Source organism: Silurus aristotelis, assembly GCF_946808225.1.
Source record: "Silurus aristotelis genome assembly, chromosome: 14".
Classification (NCBI taxonomy): Eukaryota; Metazoa; Chordata; class Actinopteri; order Siluriformes; family Siluridae; genus Silurus; species Silurus aristotelis.
In genome coordinates this window covers 17389913-17409761 of record NC_139587.1, presented here as the reverse complement: position 1 = coordinate 17409761, position 19849 = coordinate 17389913, and the positions used below count along the sequence as shown (strand labels likewise).

Genomic DNA, 19849 nt, shown 5'->3' with positions numbered 1-19849 from the left:
TAATGAAAGAAAGAAACAACAAAACCAAAAACACACATTTCTGTTTATATTTAATTTTTTCTTGTTTGATTGTCACTATAAATTCTCTATTAAAAAAAAGAAGCAGCCTGCAGATTTATTTACAAAGAGTTGAATATTTTAAAGTGATAACACACATCTCCTAAAGGAAATCGACATAAAAAGTAATTTAAAAAATTTATATTTAAGAAAAAAACACCAAATTTGTTTTTCTCTTGATATGCTTTTGGAACAGTACGACAGATTAATGACCAAATAAAAATAAAACATTTCAGTAACATTTTATTTCATTTTATTCAATTTATCTCTACTGTTTTTAATCCCAGAACATTAAAACCATTTGCCTACAGTTGGCTATTTCCAGATGCAGATGCCTTACCACATTGAGATCTGGGGAATTTGGAAGCCAAATACTGATGCCATTAAGAATTGTCCTCGGTCTTGAACGCGTCAAAGTAAAATCTGTGTTAGGACCCAAGGTTTTCAGCAGAACATATCCTAGAGCATCTCACTGCCTCCACCAGCTTGCCTTCCTTCCATAATGAATCCTGATGCTATCTCATCCCCAGGTAAGTGACAAACACAAACAGCTGTCCACATAATGTAAAAGAAACATTAATCAGAACAGCTCACCTTCTTCTGCAGCTACGCAGCCCTATATGCAGTAAAATCTGATGTTCCTACCCTTTCATATCGTAACCAGGATTAAATTTTTCAGCTATTTGTGCTACACAACAGTAGCTCATGGACATGAATGACCTTGGGTGCTCATAAGCTTGTCACTTGCTCACGTTGGACCACTTTTTATAGAAACTAAAAACTGCATACTTGGAGAATCTCAAAACCAGACACAGTTGTCTATCTATCACAATTAGCCATTGCAGAAGTCACACAGATTCTGGCTCTTGCCCATTGCCTATTTTTCACTTCAACTGTCAATGGTTTAAATGTAATGTCTTCTCTGTGTATTCTTTTTAGCAAATAGTGAACATATTGTTTAATAGCTGGAATGAAAGCTGAGATAAATTTGTTTATGTGCTTTCTTGGTCTTTATCACTTTTAGTGATTTATATATACAGCCTAAACACAGCTTTTAATTCTGTTTTAAGATGATGCTATGAAGAAGAGGCCTGAGCAATTCTCATCTATCTACTGTCTATATGGACTCAGTGAGTAGCTGCTTCTAAGCACTGCTAATCGCACCATACAGCCCTTTCCTCTGACCTCAATCTCCTTTGTATGCAGAGATCTTATCAATCTCCTATCGATCATCTTCTGGTAGAATTAGAAGGGAAAGCACTGCTTGAAAAGAAGTGGTTATTTTATTTTTTAGAAGGAGTTGATCTAATTTTTCTGGTCAAATCACAAAATGAAAGTGGATATCAAACAAAATTCCAAGAAATTAAAATCTACAATAATTACGTAACTGACAAACACACACACACACACACACACACACACACACACACACACACACACACACACACACACACACACACACACACACACAAAACATAAAAACAATGTTTCAAAGATGTAATTTCTAGCATTTCTGTTAACACAGCAAAAGCATCTGGGGATTCAGAACTTAATAAGTTAACATCAATACACAAAAAACAATGCACACGTACACATTTGATAAAAAAAAAAAAAAGAAACTCCATGGGCATTCAAAGATGGAAATTCAAAATTGTATGTTTGCAAAATATGAATTTTACAAATAAATACATTTCTGACAATAATTTTTTTATTTATCAACTGTTGGTCAGTAACTGCATAACCTAATGATTTCCATGTGGTACAACAATCCTGTACAACACAACTGCACTATTTTGCCCTCATGTTTTCAATGAGTGATCGAAGCATTATATTATCCAGTTTGTCTATTAATTGATCTGTGCATCAGTCCGAGATACTTATTAGCATGACATCTCAAAAACAAATGAGGTAAAATGGTTGTAGGATTTCTGTAGAAACATCAGAATAAGCATCAGATGATGCAATCAAATTTTTTTCATTCATCCAAACAGATCATTCAGATCCAACAGAGGTCAAATATCTAAAATATTTTTTTTTATTCAATAGCTTTTTATAGTTTGAAGTATATTTTAATAAATACTAACAGGCAGAACTAGACCTTAGTCTGCACAGGCTTCTGGGTTGAGCAAGTCAAAATAATAAAAAAAGATTTATGATAATATTCAGAAAAAGAAATAAACCGTGGCTCTATTTTTGCTGATTAGCACTTTTATTTGATAAAATGGTTTGTGTCGACATTCCCACTGTACAAAACATTATTATGAGAGCTATAAGACCATTAAACAAAATGCAATGATTTTTGGGGGGGATTATTTTGTTTTTTTCTGAATATGATTAATTAAAATCAATAAAGCAAGACAGTACTTTGCAAGCTTCTTACTATGAGGATTAAAAAAAACAAACAAAAGAAAGTTATTATTTATTTATCAAATGCAAGTATGTAGTTTTTTGTAAGTAAATAAAAATACAATTATCGACCTTTGAACTAAAAAAAAAATCTAAGAAGTTTCTTTGAACGGTTTTGTTTTTTAAGTTTAATTAAACTATCGAACATGGAAGAATTCTGAGCATTAAAGGAGTTATTACAGTGTTTGTATGTACACCGTTGGAATAAAATTCACACAGGGAGTCAGGGAGCATGCCAAGAACAGCAAACCTCCTTGGTTACTTGTGGCCTTAAGTCAATTTATGCTTTGGGTTGCAATGGAGGGGAAAAAACCTATATTATATTAAATAGAATCTCCAAAAGGTGCTCAGGTCAGAAGCTTTAACGTTGACAATGAGAATGATAGCAAGCTCTGCTTTCCTGTCAGCTACTAAATGAAGTTATGGATGGCTGCTCGGGACTCCATTTTGCCTGCGTGCATCCCAGGCAGCCAATTTGCACAGTAAACTCTGGCTAAATAGGAGGATTAGTCCGGGGAATATTGCTATCTGCAGTCGCCATCCACAGGCACCCAAGAGTGAAACTTTCACAATTTGAAAACCTTCTGTTAAATGCATGCTGGTGCTTCTTTGAGATTTGCAGCTAATACATTTCCACCCACACCTTTACCTCCTGAGTACTCTCTTGATCCCAGACATCATGAGAAAGATGGCAGCAGCTGTGCATTAAGCTACTGATACTGTCATCATTTGGCATGAGGAGAATATGTCTAATCTTGTTTGATTCCTTTCCTTCCTACTGCCATCTCCACCTCCATTTCATGCTCACTTTTCTATTCACGTTCCTCTCTGAGAGCAAAGATATTGTAAAGCAAGGGAGCAGTAATGAGAGAGGAGGAGGACAAGGAGGCAGCAGTGCTGCAAAAGTTCCAAAATGGAGTCAAAGGTGGTTATGAGAGTAACATATAAGAACAGCACAGGGGAAGAATAAGAAATTCAGGCAGGGAATACAGGGTGAGAGAAAATTAGCACAGGGTGGGTAAAACTGAGAGAAGAGAAAAGGAGAAGAGGTAAAGAAAGGTTTTCGGAGTAGAGGGAGGTATAGAAAATGGGCAGTGGGGCTTTGGGGGTGGCCTTTAATGCACTGGGTAAGATGAAACTCTGCTTCAGAGCTGATAAGAAGCTTAGGATTTCTGGGAGTCTGAAAGGAGGCAAGCCTTTAAAAGGCTGCCTACTGAGGAATAGGTTGAAGAAGAGAATGGGGTTGGAGGAAGTATATAAAACATTGCTTTCTAAAGGAAGTATATAAAACATTGCTTTTAATAAATGTAATTCTGGGACAAGACAAGAAAGAACCAGAATGAAAAATAAAGAAGAATAAGGGGAGGAACGGTGGGTGTATAAGAGAGAGAAAAAGAGAGAATGATGGTTACACATGTCTGTAAAGAGATGCTAAGCGGTTCTGAGCTTCCTAGATGCACTTAACTCTCCACATTTGCCACGTCTGGCTACATCAATTTACTGGCATTTTTTTTTTTTTACTTTCTGATAAAGAAAACTCCCCAAGTCAGATAATTTGAGCTCACACTGCTGCAACCCATTCAACAGAAGACCATTCAATGGAACACACTGAGGAAAAAAAAACAACAATAATTATGTATTGAAAAAGGGTAGGGAAATTAAAATCAATAGAAATAAGAGGCAAAATAAAAAAAAGTACAAATAAACACAGTGATCACATAAAAAAAGTAAATAGTGGTTGCTTTTTTAGTACTTTGATTGCTGACTTTGACACCAATTTTCAGATCATTTTGGTTAGTATTTGTCTCATCTCATCCATAGCACAAAATGGTGGATGTTTATTCAGAAACATGCAGGGTTTATTTTTTTTATATGGTTTAGTCAAATAAACTCTTTTAATATTTCTTTGGTGAACTCTTCTCTTAATCATAACTTTGACCCGTTGACCTGATGACAGCTTTGCAAACTATTAGCATTCTCTCAATCAGCCACATGAAGCAGTCACCTGGAATGTTTTCCAACAATCCTGAAGGAAGAGTTGAGTGCATGTTGTCTGCTTTTCCTTCTCTTTCCATTCTAATTCATGCTAAACCATATAAACTGTATTTAATTAGGCCAGGTCAATCTGCTGAGAGTTTGCCAAGCTGTCAGCAAAGGTAAATGTAGGTACTTTTGCAATCTATAATATTAAATATTTTCACTTTTAAAACACTTTTTAATTTACTACATTATTCCATGCATATTTTTTGTATGAATATTTGTTGTATGTTAAAAATCAAGAGAAGAAGCAGAAGGTTTTATTGTACTATGCAGTTGAATATGTAGCTGAAAAGTAGTTATGTTGCTATCTTTTCAATGGAATGTTTGTTTTTGTCCATTGAAGACCTGCTTTGCTGGCTGTGACAGCACCTTGGACCTTTAAATTGACAGTTAACAGCATCAGATCACCTCTAGACCTGAAAAAATAAGAGAAAAACATACACCTTGCCATGGAATAGATAAGCCAATTGGCCTATTCCTTTTACCTCCTGAATATATGGGCAGAGTTGGGGTGAAAACTGGCAAATAAAAATCATTTACTATCTTCACAATTCACCCAATTTTTGATGCTAAGATGCTCAAATTGAAGCAAAAATTACAAATACACTGTATCAATATGCTGTAGAGGACAAGTAAAAAAACAGTACTGTTTCAACATCCAAATTTTCCATTGACTTGACTGTATGATAACATGAAGTGTCTAGATATGCTTTAAATCTTATTTATTTCAGATTTGCCAGAAAAATCAGCATTGTAAATGAAAATTGATCTGCAACCAACACACAAATTGCAATTTTTTTTACTGAATGTGAACATCAGTGCGCATTACCTCTTATCAAATTCCATTAGCCCTTACAGAGCACACAAAACAACAACTGCTTACTTCATCCATATCACCTGCTGTAGCAGTGTAGAAAAACAGAGGCGCTCAAACTGAGCCCCTAAACCTATTACCCTGCGAACTGACAGAGTTCTATAAGTCATATGGGGAACGAAAGTCACTTACAGTGTGTGTATGTATGTGTGTGTTCTGCTCCCTAATTCCTTGGAGAGTGCAGCCCATTTGGCAGGGCAGTCGATTAGAAAATCAACCTCTCTGCTACTGAAAAGAACTGATAAGCAGAGTGAGGGTCCTCACACACTGTCCTGCCACTGATGCCTATCGGCAGGCCTGGAGCAAAGAGTGAGGAAACGTTTCGCAGGATTAGAAAAGATCCTTTCATTATAGCTTCAAGGTTAAATGTGTACTAATTAGAATTTCCATTGGATTTCAATGGCACTAGCTATTTTAGTGTCACTAGCTATTGTTTTTTATGGTGTACACCGAGGTTCCTGTACGATTCGATCATGATCACTTTTTTAACTTCAAGAGCAAGAGCTGATGAAAAACAAAGACAACAACAAAAAAACCCATAAATGAATAATAATTGTATTAGGTCACCTTACCAGTTCCCCTCAATGCACAAGGATTTTTTATATTAAATATTTTCATTTAATTCTCTGGTAAACACAATTGATAAATAAATGCTTGATGGAAAACCAAATGGAAATACAGTGTATCAGGAATGAATTAATACATATACAAATTATGCATTCAAGAAACAGCTTCCTACAAAACAAGTAACCTGATCAAACATCTGATGGTGTTTATGCATTTTATATACAGTGAATGCAGAGGTATCTGTGTGGAGCAGTAAGATTAAGAGTGCAGAAAGTGCCCATATGAGTGCACTTCATTTCTGCGAGCACTGAACACATGCTTTCCCACTATGCTAGCAAGGCAAGGTGCAAATCCTTTATAATCACATGTTCCACTAATGTTCTAAATGTAACATAAGCAAGACAAGTTGCATCCCAGCAACCAAGATAAACAGAGCTAAAGCAAATGTTTCATTACTAATGAACGCTGAAAATTTTCTATATCAAATTAGCTACTCATATGTATGCATTTTGCTTCATTCCTACTGTTCATGTTTTATAACGTGTATTCAATTTCAAAGTAGAGTTTCAATTCATGACTGAGTGAGACTGAAAACTGACACCGAGATTAGAGGAGATATATAACATATTTGCTCTGTAAGTCATCTGATCCACATGCCAGCTGAAGGAGCTTTGCATTTAATAAATCAGTTCTTACACAGAATTTCAAACAGCACATTTGATTTTTATTTCCTGTAATATGATTTCAGAGCTGCAAGCTCTGTCGAGAGGGATAATATTATAATGTAATATTTTTTATCAAAATGAGTAAATTCTTTTTTACTTTGCTAATAAACAAACAAACAAAAAAACCTTTTATTTCTTTGCTTCCTGATAAAATTAGCTGCTTTGTGTTGCTTTCTTTTTCTACCCCATAAATAACCTCATAAATGTGCAATACAAAAATAGATTAGAAACAGACAATATTTATCTTCTCCAAAGCAAACCAGAAACAAATCCTCCAGAGAAATTTCGTGTGTAATTAATAGTACAGGACCAGGAACTCCCTTATGAGTCCTGAGTACATATTGCTTCAAATTTGCAACATCAAGTCGGTTTCGTTCATTTCACTCCACACTCATTCATCACTCTCTCACACACACACACACAAACTCACACACATCCATATTGCTGCAATAGTATGACATCAGAAACATCCCTTCACCCATCCCTCATCTTTATTTTTTTAAATAATTTTTTCATTTTGGTGATTTCTCGTCTTCATATGACAAGCCTCTCCATCAGATCCTGCCCTCGTACATCCGTCTGATCCTTCTCTCTGTAATAGAATTAAGAGCTCAGGTGTTTCATGGTCTGCGTGTACGATCCTGATCCATGAAGGTAAAGAAGAGGCACATGGCTGTAGTGACCAGAGTGTGCATGGCCTCATAGAGGAGCTTGGGCGAGAAGACGCTCCAGATGAAGAGATGGTAGCGCAGTGCAGTGACCAGCACTATGTAGAACACAGCAGGGATAGAGCGCAGCAAGGCGAAGCAGTAGCTGCTGTGACCGAGAGAGACAGCTCTGAAATGGAGAGAAAGAGAGAGAGAGTGAGAGAGAGAAAGCCAGAGAGCATTCTCATACATTCTCAAGAGACTTTCATAAATTCATAAATATTACAACCCTTGTGCACCTCAGGTCAGTTACCCTATTTTTTCAAATCCACAATCTGATTCTTTTCCCTACAATGTGCAAGATTATCATCGTTCTCTTTCACACAACATCAAAACATCTCGTTCACCTTTAATGGCACAATAGCACATACAGAAACGTGACCAACACTCAGACAGCTGCTGGATTCTACCGTATGCACTGAGCTGATTGTAAAGCTGCACAACTAAAGTACCACCTCCATTATGACACAGGTACAGGATGTGGTGTCTGGTATTGTAATATAATGATGCATGTTCAGCAAGAATTCTATCAATTGAATCTGTATACATTACTGTGCACAAAGCTGTGTAGAAAAACACTTTAAAGCATTTAAAAATAATATAATCGAATGCATTTTACATAATCAAATTTGCTATAAAGAGCAGTAAACTAAACAAATTCAATATCTGGCATGACAACTTAAATAAAAATGCATCAATAGTCTTAGGTGCGCTTTATAAAATTGTATAGGAATATCTGTTTGTAATTCTTTTTTTTTTTTATCTGCCACACTTCTTTAGGAGACTTGGACTGTCACACTTGCTTTTATTTTTGCTGGCAATACCTGACAGCCTTCATTATATTATTTGTCTGGAAAATAGCCTATTGCGTTAAGCTGATACCTTCTTTACTGACATACAACTATTGTCTTTTTTTTTTTTTTTTTATCTAAAATGTCTGAACCAATGATATAAATAAACATCTAAGACGGACACACGGAGGGTTTTAGTGATTAAAAATTATTTTACTAAATATCTGAGTGAAGAAAAGGACGCCGTGAATAAATGTGTGTTGTGTTGCAGGTTTTAATTACGCCTTTTTGATATTTATTTATTTTAGATTTTTCATAAAAATGGTCAGAAATATGTGCTTCATTAATTGTGCATTAATAAAATTTGTGCTGTTAAAAATGTATTTGCTTTAACACGCTAATTTTGACAGAAGTTAATGTTAATTCATAAATAATAAATATATACAGTACAGACCAAAAGTTTGGACACACCTTCTCATTCAAAGAGTTTTCTTTATTTTCACGACTATGAAAATTGTAGATTCACACTGAAGGCATCAAAACTATGAATGAACACATGTGGAATTATATATGGAATTATATACATAACAAAAAAGTGTGAAACAACCGAAATATGTCATATTGTAGGTTCTTCAAAGTAGCCACCTTTTGCTTAGATTACTGCTTTGCACACTCTTGGCATTCTCTTGATGCCTACTTTGAAGAACCTACAATATGACATATTTTCAGTTCACTTTTTTGTTATGTATATAATTCCACGTGTTAATTCATAGTTTTGATGCCTTCAGTGTGAATCTACAATTTTTATAGTCATGAAAATAAAGAAAACTCTTTGAATGAGAAGGTGTGTCCAAACTTTTGGTCTGTACAGTATATATAATACTTTTGGTCTGTGTATATATATATATATATGTATTAGCGCTGTCAAAATGACTTTATTAACCTAAATTTGATCAATCTTTCAATCATTTCAATCAAAATTGCTTTAATAACATGCGATTAATGCAGCATGCATTTCTGTTTGACCATTTTTATTAAAAATATAACTAAATAAATAGAAGGCAAGATTAAAACCTTCAATGCATTAAACATTTATTTGACATCCTTTTTTTACTCAGATATAAACAAAATAAACTTCACCAAAAAAATGTTTTTTAATCACTAAACATTTGTTTTTCTGGTTTCATGTACTGATGATTTACGTAATTTAAAACACCATAATTACTTTCAAACATTTGAAAGAATATTTTGTGCTCATGCTCTTTGTTGAGTATGATTTCACTAATAATAAACATACATTTGCATAAATCATCCGTAATTGTCCATGCCCATGTTGATTAGAGTATTAAAAACTTGAAAAGTATTAAGTTAAGGTACGTTTAGAGCATAAAAATGTATGATTAAGTTGCGATTAATCACGAGCTAACTCATAGCAATCATCATCATATATATAAAGAGTGCAAAGACACTATATTGACAAAAGTATTTGTATGTGGTAGAATGGGATGGAGTGGAAAATTCTGAGTGGCCTGCTATAGAACTGCTATAGAGTTCAACCCTACTGAACACCTTTGGGATGAATTGAAATGCTGACTAAACTTCAGGCCTCCCGACCCTACATCAGTACCTGACTTTATGAACACAATTGTGGCAGAATGAGAACAAATCTCTACAAACACACTCCAAAATCTAGTAAATCTTCACAGAAGAATGGAGGTTATTATAACAGAAAATAGGGACTTAATGTAGATTGGCATGCTCTAAAGCACATACAAATCGTATAGTCAGGAATTCAAACGATGAAAGATGCTTGATACAGCATCTGTCTAATAACATTTTTGTGTACTAGTACTTATATTGCCGAAAAAATGGACAAATACTAATATGCTATTCTAAAGGATATTATGTAATGTAAACATATTATATGCTGATTTGCTAACAAAAAAGGACACAAAATGTGTCCCTGTAATAATGGCATGCAGGAAATTTCCAGAATATAACAGAAATTTCCCCACTGTGGGACGAATAAAGGTATATCTTATCTTATCTTATCTTATCTTATCTTATCTTATCTTATCTTATCTTATCTTATCTTATCTTGATACAATCAATGATACAATCATGCTTTTCACGTGGTCAATGTGTCGATCATGTCAACCTTGTAAATGTAGAACTCAGCATTGCTAGCAGCACAGAGCAGGACCCAGCTTTGCAGAAAACCCAAGCTAGGCATGAAAAATATCTACAGGCAATGCCAGGTGAAAGATATCACAGCTCTTAGCAAGTGTATTGTTTCTGAAGATCAGCCACTAAGGGTTACTGATAACAAAGGACTGAAATCAATGAAATGTATTTTATTTACAACTGTACATACGTGCTTTTTAGGAGTGAAACAAAAACCCACTCTTCTTCACGGCAACTCTACTTGACCCGAACTTCATTTTACATTTCATGGCCTCTATTTGAACCAAGGTTTTAAAACAAGGTAAACCAAGCATATTGTTTGTAGGTTATAAATCATACTGTTGTAGTACAATGTCTTGTTTTACATTTTCGTGTGGGGTCTTGAGATATTCACATTGTTTTTACATTTGCTCCTTGACTGATTAATACTAATCAGGTAAATTAAAAAAATGTGTATTATTAACATGTTTGCAATCCTCATAGTTGAAAAAAGTTATCAGTGCATCCCTTGTACATGTAATCATTTTAATCAGTCAATTTAATCACATCAATTTAAAGCTCCTTTTAATGAATCAAAATGTAAAGAGGTGTAATTTCTCATGCTTCCCAGTAAGCAACACAACACAGAGGTATTTAATGTGCTCATGAAATATTACTGATTTCCAGTACACAGAGGTTGTAAGATTAATTGTGGACATAAAGTGATAAACATTGTTTCTATAAATAAAAAGAGCAAAACAGAAGCACATAGCAAACATGCTGTAGCAGATAAAAAAATTTGCTTTGGTTTGCTTTTTTGGTGCTTCAAGGTTGGATTCCTGGGCCATATGGATCTGCTCATGGTGCTATCAGATTTCACTTGAAGACAGAGCAATTTTAAATATAGATGTCCCAGCATTTAGGTTTTGTGTCAGCACAAGCAATATAAACAGGTAAAGATAGTGTGAGTTAGAGAAAGAAAGAGAGAGAGAGAGAGAGAGAGAGAGAGAGAGAGAGAGAGACAGAGAGAGAGAGAGAGAGAGAGAGAGAGAGAGAAAAAAAGGGGAAAGAGGAGGGTTTAATTGATGCTAGCAGTTTATCAATAATGCAGACATATTATACAACTCCATCATGATTGAATCAATGGGCAAAGCACAACTATATATTTGGTAATATTTTATTCACTGTCCTCAGTTTGCTGTTGGCTGTGAGGAAGTTAAGCGCGAAAAACGCACAAAAAGCACAATCCATTGAGTATTATTTTACCGTATGATTGTCAGGAATCAAATGCAAGATCCTGCAGTGCTTAATCAGCTTCTGCCTGACCCTGCAACACCGCTCGATTCCCAGACTGGTGTTTCTTGTCTTTACTGTCGCATTTGAATATTTGCCATCAACACCCCACAGCTCTGCCTGGAACAATTTGTGTCAAACTGTCTGACACATCCTACTTTTCATTCTCTTAACATTATGCAAGTTTTCCCTCGTTCCAATCCCGTTCTCCCTGACCCTCCGTCAGCTATCAAGGCATTTACAATTCTAATGTACAACTCCCAGACATTGAGGTTCTGGATTATTCGCAGCCCTCAATACCCATAACACAGCACACCTGTTGAGAGCGAATTGAAAATGCACTCGGACAAGGCTGTTTTTTAAATCTTGGCACGTCTCGCAGCCTCTCTTCTGGCAGTCAGTGAAAACTTTACTCTCAAATCTAGGGAGGGTTGTCCTCTGGGATTTGGGGAAAAGGAAAGTATTTACACCAAAGTATATTTCCAGGATTCAGACTGTGTGTGAGTGTAAATGAGAATGCTAACAATATATATATATAAATCCTAGTTCATTACACATGCAAATGTGCGTGACATTTTAAGTTCACCTATCTGGAAAAAGAGTACACAAAAAGATGTGTGTGTCTGTGTGTTTTAGGAGTTGCATAGACCATCTGTTGCAGCGTCAGTGGAAATAACAGTTGCAGCCAGACAGTAGACAAAAGAAACCAAGACAAATGTATTTTGAAAATATATCAGACTAGATGAAGCCAGTTTTGGTCAAGTACAAAACAATGCTGAGAGAAGAAACGGAGTTTAAAAACAAAAAAGTGCTTACTTTTATGCACTGTTAATACTTTTATATCACTTTGCATAGCGTGTGAGAGACTGTGCGAGTTCGCATTCAGATAGTGTAGAGTCAGAGCAGCAGCACACGCCAACTCCAGGAGGCAGGAGTTGACAAGGGCAGGCAAATCTCCCAGACATGGCTGTACACATTGTATCTTCCATCCATCATTATGCTTTAAGTGCACTCACAGTGTCAGAGTCAACAATTTCAACTGAGCTGCCGAGTTGAAAAAGAATGCATTTTAAGAGCAAGTACGCCTTCAACTCGTGTGATATGATAGACAAATGTATTAATTTGCACATATATTACACTGATTTACTCTGCCATTTCCACTGGAGCCTAAAAACACTGAAAATGGTAATTTGTAGCTTGTGTATTGGCTGTAAAATTGAATGTATTCTTTTCTGTGCTGTACAAATAAAACAATCTAAATATTTTTTTTTTTTTTACTTGTTGACTAGCAAGAATAAGTAGTTGTGCAGTTTCTAGTGTGTGAGTGTAAGAGGTCGCAAAAGTGCACACATCCTTCACTTAAGTAAAAGAACAGATACTTATGGTTTAAAAGACTCTGGTAAAAGCTGAATTACTGACTATACTTTTTACTCGAGATAAAGTGAAGAAATTTGCACTCTGACTTGTACTTAAGTAAAAAAGTAGACATTACTACTACCTGTTTAAGTGTCATGCTGGTAACTGGACGTCACATCACATTAATATATTAATACAAAACTAATCTAAAATGTTGTTACCTAATGAATGTGTCCAGGCTGAACAACCACCATATAGAACACAAGTAGAGAAAATATCTCTGTTCTCAGTCATGTTTACATCCCTGACTCCCTCTGTCTCACCCACATTAGCCATAGTTCTTGTTGCCCTCTGCCTTGCTTCGTAAGATAGATCACGTATGTGGAGCTTGAGAGCCAGGAAATTATACACCAATTGTAGGTCAAAAAAAGCTGCGCAATGACAAGAAACAGGCTGATGGCTTGAAAACGGACCGCAATGACAAGAAAAATATTGACATTTAACCAAATAGATTAAACCTAAAATAATGAGCCTGGTTCGAAAATGTAATAAGTAGAAAGTACAGATATTTGTAAAAAGAAATGTAATGAGTGAAAGTAGAAAGTAAACTTACTGATACAAGAAAAATCCACTTAAAAACAATAAGAAAGTATTTGTACTTTATTACTTCCCATCTCTGTGTACACTGCAAAATTTCCTCTTAGCAAGCTGAAATAACCTGAATATAGTCACATCTACTTATTCTACTTATCTATTTGCTCTTCCAAAGGTTACAATAAATTAAAAATATGATTTATTTAACCATAATTATTGCCGTCTGTACTCACTTCAAACTTGAAATACTATTTATTTTCTTGTTTGGCAAATAATTGAGCTAATTTCAAGAATTTATTTTAAGAAAGAAGCAAAATCATGCAAGCATGTTATTTTATAATAACCCCAAACAATTCAGAAATCCTTTGTAGGACTAATCTCCAAACAAGGACATTAGAAAAGTCAGGTACTGATGTAGGGGAGTAGAGGAGGCCTGGGGTACAGTCAATGTTTCAATTCATCCCAAAGTTGTTCCATAAGGTTGAGGTCAGAACTCTATAGCAGGCCACTTAAGATCTTCTATGTAAGCCATATCTTCATGGAGCTCGCTTAGTGAACAGGAGCATTGTCATGCTGGAGGAGATTTGGGTGTCTTAGCTCTCCTAGTTCCCTCCAAGTGATGGTAAAATACAACCATATCCAAAGACATCCTATAAAATTGTGTACCTTTAACTTTGTGGTAACAGTTTGTGGAAGAACCACATATGGCTGGAAAAATCAAGACCTTTGTTCATATAGTGTACATTGTACTATATTTGAGATATGTTATACTTGCTAAGATCAGTGGTGGACAGTAACAAAGCAAATGTAATTTGTTACTGTACTTAAATTTTTTAGCGTGTCTGTACTTCGCTGAAATATTTCCATTTAGGGAGACTTTTACTTTAACTTCACTACATTTCAAAGTCAAATATATTTATGAGTGGATAGAGCACGCGTTCTGTTTTGAACTACTTAATATCATTTTATTAATAGATTGGTATGCTAAGAGTCCCATTACAGTCTTTTCACATAAACTGATTTGATTAAACAAGATGATAATAGGACATTCTAGCTATAATAAATCATAGTACTTTGGATATTTAAGGAGATTTAAAGGCAAATACTTTTGTACTTTTACTCAAGTGAAAGTTTAACAGGAGCTTTTTTACTTTTACTGAAGCAATATTTCACCTAATATATCTCTACTTTAACTCAAGTACATGGCTTGTGTACTTCTTTCACCACTGGCTAAGACGAGTTGTTTTGCAATGTTTGTGTGTGTGTGTGTTTGGAGTGTGATACTTGATGTGGACTGATTGGACTGTGCCCACTTGTGCCAAATCTATCCTTACGAAAACAACAGAACACACACTTGGGTGTTTTATTTGCAGAATGTAAATATTTCAAACATGCATTAATGAGCTGACCAGTTCAGGTTTTAACGACCGATGACCCAAAAGACAACACACCAGACAGAATATCTACTAACTCCAGCACATCTACAAATACTAAATAAATCGACAGGTTAGGAAACTAAGGAAGCATTAATAAACAGAGGAACACAACTCAATATAACAGTCCAGCAAACATCAAAACCTTTCAAATGCTTCAGGTGCTGGTCTGGCCAAAAACACCCCGCATCATTAATCTTTCATATAAACCTCCAGTCATTTTGAGACCTGAATGCTTCATATCTTTATTTACAGGTTGTCCATTAAAAAAAAACCAAAAAAAAAAACAACAACTGTAAAGATACTTATTCCAGTGATATCAAAGATCAGATTATATGCTTGAGAATTTCACTATTAGTCAACCTAATGACACTTCCAACACATGCAATGAAGCTAATGTCTCCATGTTACTGCTGCTTTTTCATGTTCTGCCAACTATCATGAAAAATTATGCCTCCACTATGATTGATTCATATCATATAATGATGCCATCCACAACTGAATATCATTTATACATGTAAGAGCCAGAAAGAGGGAGACATAGTCATTAGACTTTTAAGTATGTGGCTGATGTGTGATTATTTATTTATTTATATATATATATTTTTTTTAACAGAAAAATAAATGTAAACAATTTCTTTTTCCAATGCCAGATTGGAAGAAAATGAAATAATATTCAATAAGATGGGAAAATAGAATGTAATGTTCACAGAAAATATAATTTGATTTATGATCTGTTTGTTCCCTATACAGAACAATTGTTATAGAAGGAGGAAAAGAACTTTGCAGAACAACATTTAAGCTCATTTAAGCGACCAGTACTATATATATATATATATATATATATATATATATATATATATATATATATATATATATATATATATATATATATATATATATTATACTGTATATATCTATATTAATGTGCACTATCCAATACATGCATTCAATGATTGTTTTTATACTAATAGATAATTCAAACAGATTTAAAATGTTATTTTATGTATTGATAATCTTGAGCAAACTATTGATTGTTTTTGATTTTTTTCAAATGGTGCAGAAGACAACAGCTACAGTTTTGTTGGGTGTATACAAGTAGGTTCATATTGGCCCAATATTAAAGTCCCTTCACTAGGTTAATTAGTCAGTTCCATATCTAGCCTTTTTTGGCACCCTAGGCAAGATTTCTATTGTCACAGAAATGGTGTTGCTTCCAGTCTGCTATAAAATGGAACCTTTTAATTGTTTTTAAATTCTTAAATGGACTGGCACCATACATTCCAGACTTCCTGTCTATGCACAGGTCCATACATACCAGACTATCCTTTGTGATCCCTTAGAACTTAAGATCAGAGACTGTTGACCGTTCCTAGGGCAAAACTAAAACTGAAAGGCGATTGGGCTTCGATTTAGCTGCACCAAAACTGTGGAACAGCCATGCATCTTGATTTAGAATTGCTCAACCACTTTCTGATTTTAGATCAAAGATAAAAACTCCTGTTTTCTCTGCCTCTTAATGTATTGTGGAGATTAATGTAATCTCCTGTACTGTGTTTTGCTTGTTTGTTGAATGTTGCTATACTTTGATTACTGTACAGTACTTTGGCCTACTTCCAGTTATTTTTAAATTGTGTTTTAGAAATAAATTGACGTTGACGTTGAAACTGCCTTGGTAAAACATGCAGATGTTTATTCAGTATTTTTGGAAGGAGCATTTAGTGTCAGTGTTTGTAACAGTCTAAAGTAATGCTTTTGGATAACACTACTTTAAGGAACACATGTAGACTAGTTAATTAAGGGCTTGTTATTTGTTTTATAAGTTTGTCTCTCTTTATACTTTATTCATAAGCACTTGTATTCAAAATTGGAGAGGTAGTGTGTCAAAATGTCCAGTCAATGCATTTGTAGTTGTGATGATGTGGAATGAATGCATCAACAACTTGTTATGCGAATTATTGGTTAAAATAAATAAATTCACAATTTGTTAGGTCATGATACATATTACACCTGTAGATTTAAAGCAGGATCAAGTGACCAGTAGTTTATCAATTTAAAAGCTTTTAAAACCCGTATAAGCCACTAATACTATGTGTTCTATAATCGAAAGTAGTTGAAATGTTTAGTTTTTACCTTTGTGATAACAGTTGTTCCCTCACATTGTTTTTCACGATGTGAAAATGTTATACAATATTACAATTATTTAAATAGTATTCAGCTATAAGAATTTTATCATTGTAAAATCTGTGTTTTAACAGAAATAAAACACAAATGTTCATTTATAAAAAAAAAAAGTATATAAATATAGCGTATACAATTCTTTATAAATAAAAATTAATCACCTTCAAGGCAGAAGTGCCCTACCTCCATCACATTGCAATTATCTTCCTATAACAGGAAATCATGCTTCATTATGCTTTTTTATTACTTACTTAATGCCCCCTGATTTATACTTTAAAATTATTAAATAACAAATGTATAATAAGTCTTCCAGCTGTATTATATGTTTATTAATATATTGTACATATATGGTAGAATAATGCTAGCATTTGCAGAACGCAAAGATAAAAAAAAAAAATTCTGCTATCAATCATAGATAAAGAGAAGCCAAGCTGATATAAGGATCAGATATATTTAGTAACCACATTTTTCTACATTCACATGGCTGTTACTGTCCATAACCTGATGATAATCACTCTCAGGTGGGTTTATAAATATCCAGTTAAAATACAGATGATATATTTATATAACAGTGTGTGTATATATATATATATATATATATATATATATATATATATATATATATATATATATATATATATATATATATATATATATATATATACATACACACCTATATCTTCACCGTTGTCTATCTCTCCTTTTATCAGTTGTTTGTATGACTATTGGTGAAAGAAGCTGCTATACAATACCTGTCTCTCTCTGAGCTGAGGTAACAAACCAGATGGCAGGCCCAGAGCAGCGGACCTGCATAGGTGCTAAACGCTGTGAGGAAGACAGCAGGAGCCTCCACATAGCTCTCCAGTCCCACAAAGCCCACTGAGATATCCACTGTCGCTATGTTGTTGGAGTTCCCCTGAGAAGACGACAAAAAAACACACAGTAAACCTTTTGAGAAAAAAAGAGAGAGAACACCTAGCCCCTTGATCAATGGCAAGCAAGTAAATTAACGGGAAGGGAAAGACTGGAGAAAATGTATCGAACCAACAAAACATGCATGATGTATGTACACGCCATGGGGAAGAGCTAATGTTTCTGAATCAAAGGGAATTTATACTTCATTACATTCTCTACAGGCATCTGGAAATTGATTTCTTTCTATATACATTGACTGAGCTAAAGGCGAAGCATTGATAAAATGATTGACTGGTTTCGATTCGATATCTTGTGCAAGGTAAACAAACACAGACGTATATGAACAGTATATCCAACCAAGCCATCTATGGCTATCTTTCACAATATGTCTCATTCACCTGTATGTATACAGGTTAAAATCTTACACTTACTAAAGTTACCTCTCTGCATGAAGACATTAATGCATGTCTGATAAACAGCACAATCGCTGGTGGAAGTATCATTTACATAATCTTGAAGGAGAGAAAAAATATATCAGAGAAATGAATGAGAGGGACATGCCCTTTGAAAATACATAGTTCAGAGGTTTGTCTTCTGGATCCATATGGCATTTTTGCAGGCCTGTAATTTCATGCTTGGGCAGTAAACTGATAACCAGCTCGGTCTGATCTTATTAATGCCTGTTTAAGAGTTGAACATGGCAAGGAATATCTGCATTTGTGATTAGACACCTTCAATCATTAAGAACGTTTCTGTACAGTGCATCAGGTAAGTAGTCACCGCACTTTTTTCACAGTTTATGTTACAGCCTTATTCCAAAATAGATTAAATTCATTATTTTCCTAAAAAATTCTACAAACAATATCCCATAATGACGACGTGAATGAATTGTGTTAAAAATGCAAACTTAGTAAAAAAAAAAAAAACAAACAAACAAAAAAAAAACATGTACATAAGTATTTACAGCCTTTGCCATGACACTCAAAATTGAGCTCAGGTGCATCCTGTTTTCACTGATCATCCTTGAGATGTTTCTGCAACTTGATTGGATTCCACCTGTGGTAAATTCATTTAATTGAACATGATTTGGAAAGGCACACACCTGTCCCACAGTTAACAGTACATGTAAGAGCTCAAACCAAGTCATGAAATCCAAGGAATTTTCTGTAGACCTCCGAGATGGGATTGTATCGAGGCACAGATCTGGGGAAGGTTACAGAAACATTTCTGCAGCAGTGCAGATCCCAATGAGCACAGTGGCCTTCATCAAAAGGAAGAAGTTTGGAACCGTCAGGACTCTTCCTAGAGCGGGCCACCCGGCCAAACTGAACGATCAGGGGTGAAAGGCCTTAGTCAGTAAGGTGACCAAGAACCCGATGTTCACTCTGTAAGAGCTCCAGCATTTCTCTGTGGAGGGAGGAGAACCTTCCAAAAGAACAACCTTCTCTGCAGCACTCCACCAATCAGGCCTGTATGGTAGAGTGGCCAGACGGAAGTAAAAGGCACATGAGAATCCGTGAGAAACAAAGATTTAACTCTTTGGCCTGAATGCCAAGCGTCATGTCTGCAGAAAATGAGGCGCCTTTTATCACCTGGCCAATACCATCCCTACAGTGAATCATGGTGGTGGCAGCATCATGCTGTGGGGATGCTTTTCAGCTGCATTAACTTGGACACTAGTCAGGGTCGAGAGAAAGATGAATGCAGCAATGTAAAGAGACATCCTTGATGAAAACCTGCTACAGAG

The 19849-nt window shown here is 35.0% G+C and overlaps 1 protein-coding gene across 1 annotated transcript in view; it reads right to left on the bottom strand.

Annotated features, from left to right (window-relative positions):
• Window positions 1-4185: 4185 nt before the first annotated feature.
• The window catches only part of pigg (phosphatidylinositol glycan anchor biosynthesis class G (EMM blood group)), a 144851-nt gene continuing 129187 nt past the window's right edge, over window positions 4186-19849 (bottom strand). Inside the window, exons 12-13 of the mRNA XM_083561579.1 lie at window positions 17940-18103; window positions 4186-7506 (exon numbers count right to left, since the gene is read on the bottom strand). Coding sequence (XP_083417705.1) covers window positions 7290-7506; window positions 17940-18103 — 381 coding nt within the window. The 3' untranslated portion in view covers window positions 4186-7289. The remainder of the gene's footprint in view (window positions 7507-17939; window positions 18104-19849) is intronic.